Below are 19,341 nucleotides of genomic sequence, written 5' to 3'. Positions count from 1 at the left end.
GATGCAGGGATTTTAGTTTTTACACGGACTTCAACTTTAACTAGAATTACCAAAACTATATAATGAGAGAGCCTACTTCAATTATCCAATTTGTATCTAGACAGGCCCTTGAACTACATAATAGTTGGTAGGACAGACCTAAACAATACATTCAACTTGTATCAAATCAGGCAGGCCCTTGCACTACATAGTTGACCTGATAGAGATTTTACAATCAGATAGTGTAGTGTATGTTTACCTTAAGACTGTACAATCGCCTTTAGGGCTCGTTTCACTTGCAGACACATCTGTTTTACATCAGTTTTCACAGTTTTTTTTTTTTTTTTGAGGGATAGAGAGGTTAGTGTTAGAATGTTGCTGGCTATAGATGCAAGCATTTAAGTTTTTGCACCTACTTGAACATTAATTGTACAGAAATGATAGGGTCAGATTGTAACCCCTAGGCTCACCACACGTTATAATCTGATTGGAACATCTCTGTTAGATCTACCAACATGTATTTAGTGCCTGACTTGTTTAGGTATGTTCTCATATTACATAATTTGGGTCATTGTGCAGACATTGTGTGGTCAGATTGTAACGTATGTGGGGTGCCTTAAGGTTCAGTGGAAACTTGGTGGTAGTGTGACATGACGGTGTCAGATCTAATGAGAAGACATGATTACATCATTAGCACCAGAGATGTGCTGATCCTCCCATACTGTCAGTGTGTTCTCCTTGCAGCAGACCCCCATATGTGTGTGCAATGTGTACGGAGCAGACCCCCTCCTATGTAAATACCAGCTGCTTCCCCCCAGTTATTACTAACATGTACATGTAGCAGAGACACTACACGATGATGACTCTCACCTGAAGCCATAATAAGTCACCAGTGCCAAACAATAAGCATGGCATACTTCCGTCCCTCACTGATGACGTCAGAGGAAGCGGGGAGCCATGCTGCTGTTAACCCTTTCTAGTGCCGTGTGTCTGGTGTAGTGACAACCTCCTCCGGGGAAAACACACAGCCGTCATGAACGAGAACGGTAAGGGGAGTGTTCTGAGGGGTAGACTCTTCCCTGTGCCCCACATCTGTCCTGCTTGGAGCTGGGGGGGACTCCACATTGTCATTACACCTGAAGTGCAGCTTTCCAATACAGACTGATAGAATTACGGTGACAGGAGGCTTGATTCTCAATTTATGTACGTCAGGGTGGTACCAGGATGTGTGATCGGGGGGGGGGGCTGACTGGACCTCGGAGATCACTGGACTGCTGTAAAGTTAGTAGGGATCATGTAATGCAGGTTCATGATGTGATGGAAGATAACATCCATATACTACAAAGCAGATGATGAAAGCTGTACACACATGGGGTGAAATAACCAATCAGCTTCTAGGTTTGAGCCCCATTTCACACTGTCATGTGACTTGAGAGTTCAAAATTGTGTGACAAGTCACTCACCGTTACCGGCAATGGAACTGTTCTAATCGGTGACTTTAGAAAAAAGGTCTCTGCACTACTTATGGTGCAACTTCAACACAACTTGCATCAAATTCCGTTAGACCCCTTTGACACTAGGGTGGTGTGGGCGTTAGCGGTAAGGCGCCACTAGTTTTAGCAGCGCTTTACCACTGTTATTTGGCGGCTAGCGGCCAAAGAAAGGGTTAATAGCACCCGTGTTGCAGTGCTGCAGAAGGGCTGCCCATTCATTTCAATGGGCAGGGCATTTTAGGAAGGTGCTGCGTGCCAGGCTTTTTTTTTTCCCATCCTGCAAGCGCACTGCCCCCAGTGTAAAAGCACTCCGGCATTCATACTGGGGTGGCTTGGAGACGCTTTTTCAGACCCCAGCATGAAAGGGGTCTTAAATAAAGGTGAGCTCAGGCGTGTTCGCAAGCTGAAGTAGAAAAGATGTAGCTGGATAGCCGCACTTTATTTCAATTGTGTTCGCAAAGCCGCACGTACAGAGCCCACCAGGAAGTTGGGACTGCACAGCGCTAATCACAGGCAGTGAGACATTGTCCTGATGCGTGGCTGCAGAGATCGGGAAATGTCTCACTGCTAGTGATTAGCGTAGCGTGGTGCGGGCTCTGCGAACACGCCGGAGCTCATCCTTACTCTTAAAGAAGTCGTATGCAAGCCACGATGAAGTCACGTAGAGACAAGGGCTTGGCCCCCATTCACACTGAATGCATCTTTTTAAATTGTGTTACTTCACTTGAAGTAGCACAATTTTAAAGCTGCAGGTCAGTGCGTTTTTCGGGGGCGGCTTGCTTGACATATGTGCGACTTCATGCGCAGAAGTCTATGCAAGTCACACCTGAAATTAGCGCAGGAACCTCTTTTCAAGATGATGCTGCACCGCAAAGTCTGAGTTACACCGATTTGAACAGTTTCAATGCCGATAATAGGGTGCAACTTGTCATGCGATTTGCAGACCTCAAGTTGCGCCGGTGCGAACAGGGCTTATTGTCAAAGCCTAATTGAACAAGCTGAAGTTAGAAGCTGATTGGCTAATATGCACAGCTGCACCAGATTCTGTTTGCGCCAATTTTAGTAAATCTCCCAAGGACTCCTCACAGCAATGTCTCTGTGCCTCCAGCAGAGTAATGTGGCTGCATATTATACTCTCTATATGACTGTTTAACAATGAGCCCTGGTTCACACTGATGCAATGCAGGAAATGCACAAGATTTGCTGCATTTCCCCCCCATCACATTTCATAGCAATTGCACAGTGTCCATGTGCCCTGCTGAGCGTGTCACTGTTAAGTTAATGACACCCGAAACAGCTCGCTAAACACAGTACAATTGCCAGAATCACATCCCATGGCATGGGTGTAAACGCCCATGCAATATGATTCAGGTGAGGAAAAAAAAGGGGCCTGCACCATTTTTGTGCCGATGCAATGTGATCCGAGCCATAAAATGCATAGACACAGCATGTGATGTGCACAGGTATGTGGTGCAAATCACGTGTGGTGTCTGCAACACACAAGTGTGAACCCAGTCTGAATGTCTATGGGATCTTTAGAATCCCAAGTGCCTCCAAGCAATGTAGGTGACATTAGGGGGGCCTACACCAGGTGCAGAGGCTCCATACAGACACTTCATTCTCAGGGCAGCTGAGCTCCCTCGCCGCCACCCCACCTGTCACACAGACAGAGCAGCTGCCAAGGGGTTTCAAAGCTGGGTGGGCAGAGCCTGATGGGGATTCAGAGACACTTGTTCCCCCATAAAAACTGCTCCACTTGGAATTAACAGCAGGCAGTGGTTGGATCCATATCCAATAGATGGCCTGCTGTAGAATCTCTCAACTGCCTGCTGTTAATGATAAGGAGAGAGGGGACCTGATGGTTGTTTGGAAGCTGTCAGCTATGGTTCTGACAGCATCCTTAAAGCAGAGCTCCACCCGAAATGGGAAATTCTGTTTTAATTACTTCCCCCTCCCCTGCTACATTTAGCATGCCCAGTGGGAATTCAGCTGTGAATCTGCAAGCTGTCACAGCCAGGTGCCCACAGTTGAGATGCTGAGGAGAGGAGAAGGAGAGAAACAACGGCTCGGGTGAGCACAACCTGGATCCCGGGACAGGTGAGTTTGTGTTTATTAAAAGTCAGCAGCTACAGTTTTTGTAACTGACTTTTATTAAACACAAAAACTTCTGGAGCTCCTCTTTAACGACTTCAGCCCCGGAAGAAGTTGTCCCCTTCCTGACCAGGCCATTTTTGTGATCTGGAACTGCGTTTCTTTAACCACTTGGGTACCGCGCTATTGCAAAATGACGGCAATAGCGCGGACCCACATTTTCGGGACTACGTCTATTGACGTAGTCCCGGTTACGAGCGGCCTGCGCGCCCCCTGCGCGCTCTGTGATCGGCGAGTCCGTGAGACTCGCCTGATCACCGATCCGTGTAAGGGGTCGATCCCGACCCCTTATCACGTGATCAGCTGTCAGCCAATGACAGCTGATCATGTGATAAAACGGAGCCGGTAATCGGCTAGTATTCCTCCTCGCGCTGACAGCGCGAGGAGAAAAAAAAAAAGCCGATCGCCGGCGGCCGTGTTCGGGACATCAGTCCCGATCACGGCCAGCAATTTAAACGGACACCTGCCCCCTGCCAGTGCCCACCTGCCACCCGCAGTGCCATCCTGAAATAAAGTAAGTGCCCCCCTGTCAGTGCCACCCAGCAGTGCCCATAGTGCCCACAGTGCCACCCAGCAGTGCCCACAGTGCCACCCAGCAGTGCCCACAGTGCCACCCAGCAGTGCCACCCACAGTGCCACCCAAAATCTGCCTCAAAGGTGCTGCACCCCAGTGCCGCCCATCAGTGCCCAGCAGTGCCGCCCATCAGTGCCGCCCATCAGTGCCCAGCAGTGCCACCTATCAGAGCCACCTATCAGTGCCACCTATCAGTGCCCATCAGTCCCATCTATCTGTGGTACCTATCAGTGCCCATCCGTGCCACCCATCCGTGCCACTTATCCGTGCCACCCATCCGTGCCATCTTATCTGTGCCCATCTTTGCCCATCGGTGCCGCCTTATCTGTGCCTATTAGTGCCGCCTTAACTATGCCTATCAGTGCCCACCAGTGCAGCCTATCAGTGCCCACCAATGCAGCCCATCAGTGCCCACCAATGCAGCCCATCAGTGCCCACCAATGCAGCCTATCAGTGCCGCCTAATCAGCGCACTTCAATGAAGGAGAAAAATGACCCGTTTGCAAAATTTTATAACAAACTATTAAAACATGATTTTTTTTTTTTTTTTTTTTTGCATCTTTTTTTGTTTGTTTAGCAAAAAATAAAACTCCGAGCTGTAACTAAATACCACCAAAAGAAAGCTCTATTTGTGGGAAAAAAATGATAAAAATTTCATTTGGGTACAGTGTTGTATGCCCGCGCAATTGTCATTCAAAGTGCATCAGCGCTGAAAGCTGAAAATTGGTCTGGGACTGAGGGGGGTTTAAGTGCCCAGTAAGCAAGTGGTTAACTGACAATTGAGCAGTCATGCGACATTGGACCCAAATAAAACGTATGACCTTTTTTCCCCACAAATAGAGCTTTATTTTGGTGGTATTTTGATCACCTCTGCGGGTTTTTATTTTTTGCGCTATAAACAAAAAATAGAGCGTCATTTTTGAAAAATACACAATATTTTGTGCTTTTTGCTATAATAAATATACCCAAAAATAATTTCTTCATCAGTTTAGGCTGATATATATTCTTCTACATATTTTTGGTAAAAAAAATCTCAATAAGCATATATTAGTTTGCGCAAAAGTTATAGCGTTTACAAATTACGGTATATTTAGGGCATTTTTATTATTATTATTTTTTTTTTTTACTAGTAATCGCGGCAATCTGCATTTTTTATTTATTTATTTTTTGGGGTTTTTTTTATCGGGATTGCGGCAGACAGATCGGACACTTTTTTGGGACCATTGACATTTATACAGCAGGCAGAGCTAAGAATAGCCACTGATTACTGTATAAATTTCACTTGCAGGGAAGGGGTTAACACTGGGGGGGATCAAGTGTTAAGGCGTATTTGTAACTGTGAGGGGATAGGACTGAGTAGAGAGGGAGCCAGATCATTGTTCTTACTTGGTACTCCCTTGGCAGAACCAGGATTTGGGTGTTTACACACACACACACATCCCCCATTCTGGCTCTGTCAGAAACGATTGTGGGTGCCCGGCGCTAGAGTGTGCCTGCTATATCCATTTAAAGAGCCGTTGTACAGTGACGGCGATTCGCGCAGCCATGCCAACCTGCCACAGTACAACTGCGGCAGCTGGTCTGCAAGTTGTTAAAGACATTGTTCACCTTTTTCCAAAAAACTGCCTATGCAGGTAAGCAGCAGCTGTAGAATGAAAAAAACAACTGCACAGCTTTGACCAAAGGTGAATAATGCCCTTGCTATAGGTGTGGGCCGTTTACATACCTCCTGAAGCCTAACTGAAAAACTTCCAGAGGTCATATGTGATGTAAATATATTTGTGTTTACATATATTGATTCTTAGATTTTTGTTATTCCTTACAGAAGTAATTGAGTATTTTAAATGTCAGCTACGTGAAGACCCTAATGTTGCAACTGCTGTGGCTGCAATCAGAACGTTACTGGAGTTTCTGAAGAAAGATAAAGGTATAACTGGGTCCTGCAGAAAATTATCATTGTTCTTTTTTTTTTTTTTATTATTATTCTAGAACTGTATATGTGTGTGTGTGTGTGTGTGTGTGTGTGTGTATATATATATATATATATATATATATATATATATATATATATATATATATATATATATATATATATATATATATATATATATATATATATATCCAAAGAGTTTTTATTAGTATTTTAATGGGTGTAAAGTAACAACATTAATGCTGACAAAGAGATGTACCTATGGTGTACATTTGCAGTCAAAGTAATAGATAAGATAAAGGGGTTAATTTATAAAAGGCAAATGGACTGTTCACTTTGCAAGAGAACTGTACCCAAAGCTCGGTAAATGTGGTGAAATTTTCAATTTGCAAAGAATACCCAATCACATGCAAGGAAAATTTAAAAAAAATGAATTTTTTTTCTTGCACATGATTGGATGATTCAGCAGAGCTTCACCTCATTCACTAAGTTCTGGCGAAAATTTTCTTGCAAAGTTCAACTTCCTTTGCAAAGCGTATAGCCTATAGTAAATCAACCCCACTGTCTCTACAATTTAGCATACACAGAAGGATAATGGTGCTTATATTATAATTTTCCTAATCTAGATATTACATAATCTAATAATATTGTAAATTCAGCCTCTTCCTTTTTGAATGCTGCAATTACTCCCAAATACATAGTGATCTGTCTTTTTCATTCGGACCATGCCAAGCAAGGAAGCAGATCCATGCTGGTGTAGTCAGTTTTAGGCTGGGTTCACACTGCTGTACGGAGCGGCTCACAGCAGTGGTCCGGTGCGTCCCAGTTTACTATTTCAGTCCAAATTTTTGGCTGAATTCAGACCTGAAACGGACCAGAAGCCGCACAGGACTCTGTGCAATTTGCACCGGAGCCGCTCCGGAGATGTATGAACCGGCTCCATTGAGAGCCAATCACAATCTCCTGACATGCAAATTGGACGGGGTCAAACCCACATCCAATTCGCAATAGTGTGAACCCAGCCTTAGTTCTCTTTTGAGATACAGCTGCCATGCGTTTGGCTCTGGAATTTCAACTTCACTGTGTTTGGCTCTAGTATGTGTCTGGTGCATGGAGCAGAGGCTATTGTTTACTTGGTGTCCAACACTAGACAGGCTGCATGTTTGGTACCAAAAGTCTATTCTAGAGTATAAATCTGAACATGTTTCATACTGGGTATTGTGAGCTTTCAAACAAGGGGTAGACAACCAGATATTATTACAGAGCAATTGTTTTACCAGTAATAATGTATCAAAATACATGTTCCTGTAAACACTAATGACCGTAAACAAAAATTACATAAAATAGTTAACTTTTCACTATTTAACATTGGATAATATTCAACTTTTAGGTGAAACTATTCAAGGTCTGATTGATAGTCTGAAAAATGCAATCGAAACCCTCTCTAAAGCAGATTCATCTGTGGCTGTTTCTTCTGGAGGAGAACTCTTCTTGAGGTTTATCACTCTCACTTCTGAGCTGGAGCATTCAGTAAGTGTTCACTGTACACTGAACTTTGACTTATTGGCTTTGAAAGTTGCTCCCCAAATAATTATATCCATTTACATCATGACTAGTTTGTAAAGCTTGTTTGCTGTGTGTAATTAGACAGAGTTAAGAGGTTTTCTTCTCAACTTTGCTCTACCTTTTGGAGAAAAGTTAGATAAACTGGTGTGTTGAATGGAGATACACCCAAAGTTCCATGTTGTGCTAGGTGCATGCTTCCATCCCATCATACAGTAGTAAGAAGAGCCGGCAAACCTGTAATCCTTGAAGTGTCGTTTATTGGTACATCAGAGTGACAATAAAGATAATTCATCCCATCATGATTTATATCATACCAAAGTCATCAAAAGCTTGCTATGGGGCACTTGTGTGTGCTCACTCCCAAGCCCCCCACTCCCTCCTCACTGGCTGTATAAGTGGGGGGGGCATTTTTTTTTTATACTTTAATGGAAGTATATATCCCCCAGCACAGAGCATTCATTCTGGGGATACATGTTTTTTTTTTTTTTTTTTTTTTAAACGTTCTCCCATCTGGGAGGCACTAGTCGACACTTGGTGCAGTTGATGGCTCTCATTCCTAACTATCACTGATTTCTCTGGCCCACATTAGGTACCGGTCACTGTGGTTCGTGATCATGTAATTACTATGTCAGCTTAAATCGGTACTTGCTAAAATCATATGATCATTTTACTTCTGTCTTCTTTGTAAACCTTTTTGCAGTTTATGTTTAGCATCCCTTGTGTCATACAAATGAATAGGTGGTAGATTGATACTATTTGCAACAAATTCAGTTATTATACCGTTTTCCTTCTTCAGACTTACGCTTTATGCAAACAAATGATGAGTGAGCGTGGGGAACTCTTCCTAAAGAGAATCTCTCTATCCAGAGATAAAATCACCAAACTCTGCTGTCCATTTATAAAAGACGGAGCTGTAAGTACCATGACAGAGATGGAGTACATACTATTGTTAGCTTGTCTATATTTTGTATGCATGACTTGCATGATTCTACAAAAAAGTCTGTGTGTGTATTGTGTGTGTGTGTGTGTGTGTGTAAAATATATATATATATATCCAAAAAATATATCAGTACAGCGCAAATACAAAATAATACAGTAAATATCATAAAGTGAAAAAAAATGAAAAAAATATTAAAGTGAAAAAAATATATTATATAATAATTATATTTTTTTCACTTTATATATTTTTTTCACTTTATGATATTTACTGTATTATTTTGTATTTGCGCTGTACTGATATATTTTTTGAATTTTGAAATGTGGGATTTGGTAATTTGACCTACAGTATTCTAGCTGCATTTTTATATTTCTTTTCACTGTATTTGTTGTGTCTCTTAGCGCTGGTTGATTTTTCACTTTATATATATATATATATATATATATATATATATATATATATATATATATATATATATATATATATAAAATCTCTAACATATATCTAATTTTTCGTTTTTTTATATTAAATCTCACGTTCATTAGAATACCCCCAGCTGCTATAACTGTTATCATGGGTATTTATATTTTATTAAAAATCTAAAGCAAAATGTATCTTTTCTTTCGAATTGACTAATTGTTTATCAAGGAATCACATTTATACCTTAGTTATGTCACAGGAAATTTAGTATAAAAAGTATTAATATTTTCAAGTGCAGAGGCGACAAAGTAATTATATGTGCAAGATAAAAAGCAGAAAAGTAAGTGTGGAATGTATAAATTTTACATATCCCAATATGTATAATAAAACGAAGGTATGGAAGCCTTTGGGGCTTTAAATATACCCTTAATTTCACTTATGTATGATTCAACAGAACATATAAATTAATAAAAACACAATTTTATTAAATACAGTTTAAAACCATATAGACATTAGATGCATCACAAAGGCAAGCAATCTGTGTCCTTGAAGTCAGGTCTATGCGTTTCTCAGATATAGCTCTTCTTCAGGACTTGCAAGGGTATTTGTATGTTCAGAGAGCTTGTCCACAATCATAAAAACAAATCCTAAAAAGAATAAGGGCAAGATGCAGAGGTATATGGGGAAGAGTCAATAGCGTTTCATGCCTGGCGGCCCATCGGAAGCTATCCCTCGTTTATATAGTGTATAAACCAAACAATAGTCCAAAAGTTCAAGCCTTATCATAGATGGATAGATTATGACAAGTGAGCTGGTTTGCAGTTATAGTCCAGGGTATTAAATAGATGGAATGGGTAAGATAGGTAAACAAATCTGATGATGGATGGAAATAATTACATTTATACCCATCAGAGACCCCGCCAGTTGATGGTCATCTTCGGCTGGACATACAGTAGGTCAGACTCTGTCGGACAAACATGCTGGAAAACAAGCAGCCGACCGTTTCCCGAATAGCACTCTCAGCCAATGTCAGAGAACGCTGATAGGAGTGTTCTTGCGGGAAGGCCGTCCCCCTTTCAGAACACAACAGCTCAGCAGGGGAGATCTTGTTCTAACTTCGGATGGTTAGTACATCTGCTCTGAACAGAGCTGTCAGTTTTTTTTATTTTTTTTATTTCAACCCACTGGGTTGATCGATAAAAAATTGTAGTGTCTAGTAGGCATTAGGGCCTATTCGCACTTGTGCGATTTGTCATGTGACTTTGACATGACAATTTGTAGCCTATTGTTTGCAATGGCACCTGTTCAGATTGTATTGCCTTACAACTTTGGTTCAGAGAATGTAAAATCGGAACAAAGTGGCACCAAAAGTCTCATCAAAGTTGCATTGGAAATCGTGTTGCTTTTGAGATGCACAAATGTGAATGGAGCCTTATGATTGTTTTGTTTGTGTTAAAGGCAGTTGACCAATTGGTCAGCAACATGCTTGCACTATGATTAGTTATAGCAGGTTGTTTTGGTACTCTGCCACTACAAAAAAATGCACATTTTAAAATTGCTTACTGTTGATAGGTGACACTTATAGAATTTACAGAATATATATAATTTTAATGCTGTTCATTTTCTAGAAAATTCTGACCCATGCATACTCCAGGGTGGTCCTTAAGGTTTTGGAAGAAGCTGCTGCTGCCAACAAACGCTTCAGTGTTTATGTCACAGAATCGCAGCCAGACCTCTCGGGGTAATTTATGTTTTATTTCTAATGATCGTGTTCTTAAGAACAACTTCTACAACAAACTTTTATGACAGATGAGAAAACATTTTGGCCGGATTTACATCTATGCATTGAGATAACTTGATGTAAATGGCGCATTTCCAAAATGCAGGTTGACACATAGATCTATGAGCATTGCACTGCCTTTGATTTTAAATGGTACACCAATGCACATATCTGTTGGCACTATACTAACTTCTTTTCTCCAAAAAAGACCATGCGGTTCATTTACTAAGTTTAAATCTACTGTGCACTTGCTGTAGATCTGATGGGAAGATCTGAAATGAGGGGAAGCTCTGCTGATTTCTATCACCCAGTCATGTGCAAGCAAAAATTCAGTTTATTTTATTTTTTTTCCTTGCATGTTCCCCTTCAGATCTACAGTAACTGCACTTCCTTGTAGTGCACAGTAGATTTGCCTTTAGTAAATAAACCCCCCCCCCCCATGTCAATAGCAGCTCTTTTCTTATGTATTGATGAATACATAGTAAGCACTAGTCTGCATATTCTCTTTTATTATTTTGCTACAGAAAAGCACAGAACCCCTTCTAGGGCTGGGGGGGGGGGGGGGGGCGCAATCTCAGGGGCAATAAACCCGAAACCTAACATGTTTGGTACTTATCTATTGCAAGAAGAAGCATATATTTTTTTATCTCTGTAAAAAGCCTCAACTTTCTACATTTATCCATCTACCCCTGGAATCCTACATACGTTTAATATCATTTTTTGTAATCAAAGTTTTCCTCTTACAGGAGACTGATGGCAGATGCTCTTCATAATATTAATGTCCCAGTTACAGTGATTCTGGATTCTGCAGTTGGGTGAGTGTGGGACAGATCATAGATACAAATCTTTATAAATTGACACTCCTGAATTGATCACTTACATACTATGTTTTTGCCAGTTACATCATGGAAAAGGTAGACCTGGTGATTGTAGGAGCTGAAGGAGTCGTGGAGAGTGGAGGAATTATTAATAAGGTAAAAATAATTTATTGAACTTTGTCACACATTTCGCATGTACTGGAAATGGAGCAAGTACAAAGAAGGCCAACAAAGCAAATAAAGGTACTGGAGGATATGAAGAAAGGTTGTAAGCACTGAACTTATTCTCTCTGGAGAAGAGACGCTTGAGAGGGGATATGATTTCAGTTTACAACCGGTGACCCCAAAATAGGCATAAAACTTTTCTGTGGAAGGGAGCTTACTAAGACACGTGGTCACTCATTAAAATTAGAAGAAAAGAGGTTTAACCTTAAACTGCGTAGAAGGTTCGTTACTGGTGGAAAAGTCCAGCGGACTAAAAGTATTTTTGCACTCCAATCTGTCCGCCGGACTCGCATTTCGGCGGACAGTACAGCCGTGTGTGTGCCAGTCTGCCGCACTTTTGAAATGAACAGACTTTTCCCGCCCGGGAGGCTCCCGGATTCCGATAAGCCCGCATACCCCGACAACCAACATGGGGACAAGGTGCTGTGGGGGGGGGGCACACGCCCCCCCCCCTTCCCCCAAGGCACTCTCCCATGTTGAGGGCACACGGCCTGGTATAGCTCAGGAGGGGGGGGGGGCGCTTGCTTGTCCCCACCCCCCCTTTCCTGGCTGGCCGGGTAGCGTGCTCGGATAAGGGTCTGATATGGACCTGGGGGGGGGGGACCCCCACGCCGATTTTTTTCGGTGCAGAGGTTCCCCTTTAAGTCCATACCAGGTGACGGGGCCAGTGACGCCTCCTTCGCTGGCCCCGGCTACCTTGAGACGTGCTCAAAATGAGGGGACTTTCCTCCACGTGTGTGGGCGAGTCCGTTGATTTCAAAAGTACGGCGGATAGTCCGGCGGACTTAGTACGCCGTATTAGTCCGCTGAAAAAGTGTCGTGTGTGGGTAAGTAGCTCATTCGGAAAGTCCGGTGGAAAGTCCGCCAGACTAAGTCTGCCAGATAGTCTGTTACGTGTGTATGCAGCATAAGAGCGGCAAGGATGCAGAATTCCCTTCCACAGGTGGTGGTTTCAGCAAGGAGCATCGGTGGTTTTAAGAAACTATTAGATAAGCACCTGAATGACCACAATATACAGGGATATACAATGTAATACTGACATAATCACACACATAGGTTGGACTTGTGTCTTTTTTTTTTTTTTTTTTCAACCTCACCTACAATGTACCTATGTTGCTAAACTTTCTCATATCACCCCATAATAATATTGGCACCTCCATCTTATGTTCATATTGAATTGCAGATGCCGTGCACCATGTCCATAGAGGCGCACAGATTGCATTCTCCCGTGCGCCGAGATCACAATAGTAAATAGTGGATTCGAGCTCTGTTACCGGTGCACCATGTCGTAAATATGGAAATGTGGGTTGCGCCTCTACGGACAGCGCACTGCTTTAGTAAATCAACCCCAATGTCTCTGTCTTCATATTGCTGTAGCCCCTGGTTACCTCAGTAACCATGCTTGGGTACTGTTATCGTGTTTTTGTGCTCCTTTTGTTGGCTTTTCACACTGTTTGTGTGTTTTCCTCAGATTATTTTTGTCTTCCCTTTTTTTTTTTTTTTTTTTTTTCATATTGCAACAATGGGACTTCTAGGGGGGGATTTACTTAAAAAAGGAGCGCTCAGAATCTGGTGCAGCTTTGCATGGTGGCCCATCAGCTGTTAACTTCAGCTTCTTCAATTAAGGTTTGACAATAAAACCTGGAAGCTGACTGGTTTCTATGTAGAGATGCATCACATTTTCAACGGTCCAGTTTTAGTAAATCTCCCCCATAGTGTAATAAGCAGACCCACTCACTTAGCCATCATTCCGAAAGTGTGCTGACAAACTGTATCTCTGTATCTACAGAAAAGAAGTGTGTGAGGAGGTGTGGTAATGTTTGAAAATTATTATAATGTATGACATGGAGGCAGTATGTGTTTTATTTTTTTTGGGGGGGGGGCGGGGGTTCTTTAATAAACCTGGACTGTCTTGTATCTGTTTGTGTAAAGTTTTTGATGGGAAGTACACCTTCTTCCCTCATTGTAACTTTAAAGCCCAATTGAGGCTTTATCAAATATTACTATAATTACTGCATAAACAGTATTACTTAAGGGCTTGATTTTACTTTTAACCTTCCCATTTTTTTTGCAGCAAGGATGAAAATAGAGTCGGACACACTCCTTGAGCAGCCAGCACTTTTTATTGGAACACTGGGCAGTGGGTGTGTTGAGACCCAGACCACAGTGCTTTGTGTTAAGCAGTGCTCAGACTCTATAATGCTGCCAGCACCAGGGTATTTCAACCCTTTTCTGCATCAAATATGACTGCTAAAAATCAAAAAGAAGCTCTCTATTACCCTTTATGCAGCCTGACTGCTCTGCAATAATTGATGAAACTTCACTCTGGCTTTAAACTTACAGAATGCTATATTTTATGTTTTGCTGTCATCTGCATTATTTTGTATCTGACAAAATATGTTCTGTTATTAATATATTTATAATACAGATTGGTACAAATCAGCTGGCAGTGTGTGCAAAAGCTCAGAATAAACCATTCTATGTGGTAGCCGAAAGCTTCAAGTTTGTACGTCTGTTTCCACTAAATCAGAGAGATGTCCCAGACAAATTTAAGGTAAGAGGAATTTTTTTCAGTCAGTCCCCCCCCCCCCAAAAATTACACTTCTACGTAAAGTTTAGCGAACTCTGTCACCCTTTTGTTGACTTTAAAACAATAAATAAATTACAAATCTTAAACATTTCTTGGCAAAAAATAAATAAAAAAATAGAGCACCTAAAAATAACCAAACAAAGATAGATATACTGTATATGTGTGTATATGTATTCTGTTATGGATTAGACTGCTATAGACTTATGATGATAATAAAACTTAGAAATTGCTGTAAATTATGCAAAGATTTTACAAAAAAAATACGAATTTATAAAACTCCTAAAACATGTGCCCACACTCGATATAATGTGAATAATTATACCAACCCCTGTCTTTCGATGCATGCTCAAACCATCTATAAATGCTAGTTGGCATTCCCATGTATAAACAAAGGTGTTACAATAACCCACAAACACTGGAAGAGGCGGGGGGGAGTTCTGTGTAGTGTGCATTCTGAAAAATAAAGTAATCACTTGAAATCATTTTCAGACAGAAGGCATCTAGAAGTCACATATGTGAAGAGTTGAAAATTCACTGCTCTTATGTAACTGAAAGTCTACCCATAGATAAAGCATCCGGCCATACTATAAGGTTGAACATTTGCAACTGAAACTCTACACAGCAATCGCTCGCCTCTGATAAATGGGGCATCACAACCTGCAGGGAAGCAGTCTGCCAGATGTATAAAAGATTTAACAGCAGAACGTCCGACTTTTACGCCCTTCCAGTATCTATTATATGGCTGTGTTTACACTGGGATCCGACTTTTGAGACCCTGAGTCACGTGACATGTGAAATCCCATTTTAGTCAATGGGAGCTGGTCTAATTAGCACTACTGATGTCACTCCGACTTTAGAAAAGGTTCCTATTACTTCAAGGCGACTTCTATACAACTTGTGCCCATAGACGTTAATGGAAGTCGCCTCCAAGTCGGATCCTCATCTTAGTTGGTTTTGGTTAATTCATTGCACAAAACACTCCATGGTATTGCAGAATAAAAATGCAGGTGAACAAACACAGTAATGGCACAAATTCAGTATTCCATAAGTTAACTCTTTTGCCCTGTACACGCGACCAGTTTTCCCGTTGGAATAAACTGAAGGAATTCCGCTGAAACTGTCTTGCGTACACACGATCATACTAAAGTCCGGCCGTCAAGAACGCGGTGACGTACAACACGTACGTCGGGACTAGAAAAAGGAAGTTCAATAGCCAATAGCTTCCGTCTCGTACTTGCTTCAGAGCATGTGTCTTTTTTGGTCCGTCAGAACAGCATACAGACGAGCGGTTTTCGTGATACTAATTGGTTCCTTTGGAAATATTTAGAACATTTTCTATTTCTAGGTCCATCAGAATTTTTGACGTAAAAAGTCCGACGGGGCATACACACGATCGTAATATATGATGAAAAGCTCCTTTCTGACTTTTTCTGTCGGACATTCCGCTCGTGTGTACGTGGCATTAGACTACAAGGAGTGTGGAGGATATGTGTACAAATATGCATGCTTCAGTTTCCTTCACTGAATTTTTAAGGAATACGAGGTTTTGCAGTACTGAAGAAGGAATGAAAATGCTCAGTGAAGCAAACGGCAACTCCTAAGCTAGTGTTTGGCTCCAAGGGACACATTCAGCTTCATGTGAGCACAAGGGACACCCTTCAAATTTGGAATGTGACTTTAGGGCCCTTTCAGAAACTTAACTGCTTAAGACATTTTGCTATGATATGCATATGAAACGCTTTGTTTGGTAATGCAGATTATATCAATACTGCCAGGGAGATGCCATGTGAAATTATTTTCCAGAAACATGCTGGGCATATTGAGCATTTTTGTAAGGACTAGGAAAAGTCTTCCGGAAACCAGCTGAGCACATTGTCATGGTCCTAAGGAGCATGAGAGACATGGTTGTGTAGTGGGGCACCTTACCAGGGACAAAATTAGATGTTCTATGTGGGATTCTCTGCCATGGACATGCTGAGCACAAGGGATAAAATAAGCATAGAATATATACATTTCCATGGGTATTCTAACTAGGAGGGAAATTTAAATTGCACTTTTTTTTTTTTTTTTTTTTTTTGTTAATAACATGTCTTACTTACTTGCTCTGTGCAGTAAGTTTTAAGATTTTACACAGAGCAGCCTGATCCTCTTCCAAACACATGTTAAATGCATGAGTTCTCTGGTAGCTGGGGTGATCATGCTTGTGATATGACCTGACATGTCCTCTGTGTTTTAATATAGAACATTTTTGCTTATTTCTTGGTATATGCCTTAAAATCTGAAAAGAAACTGGCATTTTAGGATGACAATATATAAAAATCTACTATGTTATTTTTATTTATTTTTTTGTAGTACAAAGCAGATACGCAGCAGCAGAAAAAGGACCTCATGAAAGAACACCCCTGGATAGACTATACCTCCCCTTCCCTAATTACACTGCTCTTCACAGACCTTGGAGTCCTGACTCCATCTGCAATCAGCGATGAACTCATTAAACTATACTTATAATATTTTAATAAACATTTATAATAATGAACAGAAGTTTGTGTTTTAAAAGATATATATATATTATGGGTATCTGTGTAGATTGTCAAGAAATAAAGTTGACCTCCAAGCAATTAGCCAAGTACAATTGAAATATGCAGAGTGTGAATGGTTTTACCTGCTGAAGGTTTTGTTATCCTGTTTACCTAGTTTTTTTTTTTTTTAATCCAGGCATCCATGTCAGGCAGTAGAAGCTTGGGCTTGGAATTCTCAACAACGTACAATTCCGCCAAGTCTAGAGCCTGTCGTAGGTTGTGAGGTATGCTGCCCATAGATGGGTTAAATTTAGAATGAATGTTCTAAGAAAGTTTGTGCACAATGTTAATCATTAGTCCATCAAATTGACGTTTGCTTTCGACCACAACGATAAGAAAATTTGACGGAACAAGTTGGAACATTTTTCTCAAACAAATTTATAACATTGTATGTGGTTTTCGTTCAGTAAACTCTATTCATTCCTAAAGCAATCGTTAGAAGAAAACAAACTTTCCTAAGAATGTTCATTCAAAATTTTATGCATCTATGCGCAGCTTAAGAACAATCTCAAGAGAGAAAACGTAAGGGAATTTAGTGCTGAGAAGAAATATGTCAAGTATCGCTGGGTCCTTCTGTCTTTCAGCTTTGTCTTAATTTTTCTTTTTGTTGTACCCTTTCTCATCCCAAAATACCAGCTGTGTCTGTCTCATATGACCTTTCCTTAAAGTGGACATTTCAGTAAATACATATATGACGCATCACAATAAAAAGACAACAATATAACTTTTTGAATAAAAGATGTACCTTTTATCATTTAAAGCCAAACTCAGGTCAAATAATGCCCACACTGCAAGGGTTAAAGGATAAGTTTACTTAAAAAAAATTATAAATGCACAATTTTGTGCAGGTAAAAAAAAATGTTTGTACTTTTTTTTTTACATTTATTTATTTTAGGATCCTGGAAAGCATTGCACCAGCGATTAGCAGATCGCTGTTGCCATGCGGGTCTCCTGCATACTGTCAGTGTAAGCTGTTTGCCTGTACATCGGGTAGGCAGTTTTACATTGACAGGAAGAATCAATGAACTACCACAGTGCTGAACAGCGATGTGGTAGTTCATTGAGAACATCAAGCTGACAACCACAAAGGCTGTCAATAGGTGTAGTCCATTCACTCACAGAACATTGAATGATGTGGACGGAGCCCTTCACGATTGTGGCAGTGAGTGGGGGGAGGGGATGCCCCGCTCGCTGCCAAAATGGGGGTGCATGGTTCAATAAGTTTTCAACATGTTACAGCCTGAATTGTGGATGTAACATGTTACAAAAGGTGACCTTATCCTTTAATTGTTCATTTATGTCTAGGGAACAAAAAAGGATATACTCACCTGATCCTACTCCAGATAGACTGGTTTCTGCAGGTTCCGCTTCCCCAAACTCCAGCAGTCTAGTGTCCTGGCATCATCAAGATCACAGCAGGGTCCTTAAGCCCTGCTCTAAACATGAGGACAGCAAGGGCCAGTCCTGGGGAGCACCTCCTGCTGGGGGAGGCAGTGGGTCAGGTAAGTACCCATGTTTCTCCTCTCCTAGGCAAAAGGAGCTATTAGCCCTTGCAGTGTGGGCACAGCCCCACTTCAAGGGATTATTTTTTTTTTTATTATTGCCTGATTGGGTTTCAAAAACAGTTCTTTAGGTTTTCTCTAGTGTTTTTTTTCCAGGCTGAGATAATGTCCACAGTCTGCTGGGGGAAAACATTTCCTCATTCTCCTCTCCCCCATAGTTACGTAGTTAGTCAGGTTGAAGAAAGACACAAGTCCATATAGTTCAACCAATAGAAAAAAAAATTATAAATAAATATAAATAGAAAACCTCCTTATACAAAACCATATACCTACAGTTGACCCAGAGGATGGCCAAAAATACAACTATAAAGCATGGTCCAATTTGCTCCAGTGTATCAGCTGTATTGTGCATGCCCAAGGCTAAAAATGTCAGGATCTGCTTCTATCCCCTAAACAGAAATAAAGGGGTCAAAAAATACCCTGTATACAAGGCTCGTAGGGCTCCCATCCTCCAAATCACATTTACTGCCCAGTTAAAAAGTCCACAAACTGGAAAATACCTTGAATTCCTCTGTCCTCACAACATGGCTCCCAAAGTAGCATGGTCTATTTTTGATGCACAGCTGCATGCATTAAAATGTTTGCTTCATCCATATTGTAGTTCATCCCACCATGCTTGATATGTTATGAGATGATGATAGTGTACAAGGGGCCATTTCCTTGGTTTGATGAATGCTCAATGTTGTTTTAATTTTATGAGTGCATAAGTGGACTTTAATAAAAGTTTTTTTTATTTTA

General features: G+C 41.1%; 2 protein-coding genes across 2 annotated transcripts in view; one reads left to right on the top strand and one right to left on the bottom strand.

The window, feature by feature from the left end:
- GTF2H3 (general transcription factor IIH subunit 3) overlaps positions 1–964 on the bottom strand; it is a 58,145-nt gene extending 57,181 nt beyond the window's left edge. Inside the window, exon 1 of the mRNA XM_077461931.1 lies at positions 850–964. Coding sequence (XP_077318057.1) covers positions 850–859 — 10 coding nt within the window. The 5' untranslated portion in view covers positions 860–964. The remainder of the gene's footprint in view (positions 1–849) is intronic.
- EIF2B1 (eukaryotic translation initiation factor 2B subunit alpha) lies at positions 887–19,341 on the top strand. Its single transcript, XM_077461932.1, has 9 exons — positions 887–1,025; positions 6,022–6,123; positions 7,517–7,656; positions 8,489–8,605; positions 10,678–10,790; positions 11,576–11,644; positions 11,728–11,803; positions 14,301–14,426; positions 16,815–19,341. The coding sequence occupies exons 1-9, from the start codon at positions 1,013–1,015 to the stop codon at positions 16,968–16,970; spliced, it is 912 nt and encodes a 303-aa protein (XP_077318058.1). The 5' UTR covers positions 887–1,012; the 3' UTR covers positions 16,971–19,341.

This window comes from Lithobates pipiens, unplaced genomic scaffold (genome assembly GCF_037356315.1).
Source record: "Lithobates pipiens isolate NorthernLeopardFrog02 unplaced genomic scaffold, aLitPip1_a1.2 Scaffold_3, whole genome shotgun sequence".
In the NCBI taxonomy this organism is placed as follows: domain Eukaryota; kingdom Metazoa; phylum Chordata; class Amphibia; order Anura; family Ranidae; genus Lithobates; species Lithobates pipiens.
The sequence above is the reverse complement of the archived record's forward strand: the minus strand, read 5'-3'. Positions and strand labels throughout refer to the sequence as shown.

What these genes read in the sequence shown, in the direction of transcription:
- EIF2B1 (XM_077461932.1), top strand. An exon ending in CTTCTGAGCTGGAGCATTCA is followed by an intron (nt 7,657 to 8,488) that starts GTAAGTGTTCAC and finishes TTCCTTCTTCAG; the next exon opens with ACTTACGCTTTATGCAAACA. An exon ending in ATTCTGGATTCTGCAGTTGG is followed by an intron (nt 11,645 to 11,727) that starts GTGAGTGTGGGA and finishes TGTTTTTGCCAG; the next exon opens with TTACATCATGGAAAAGGTAG.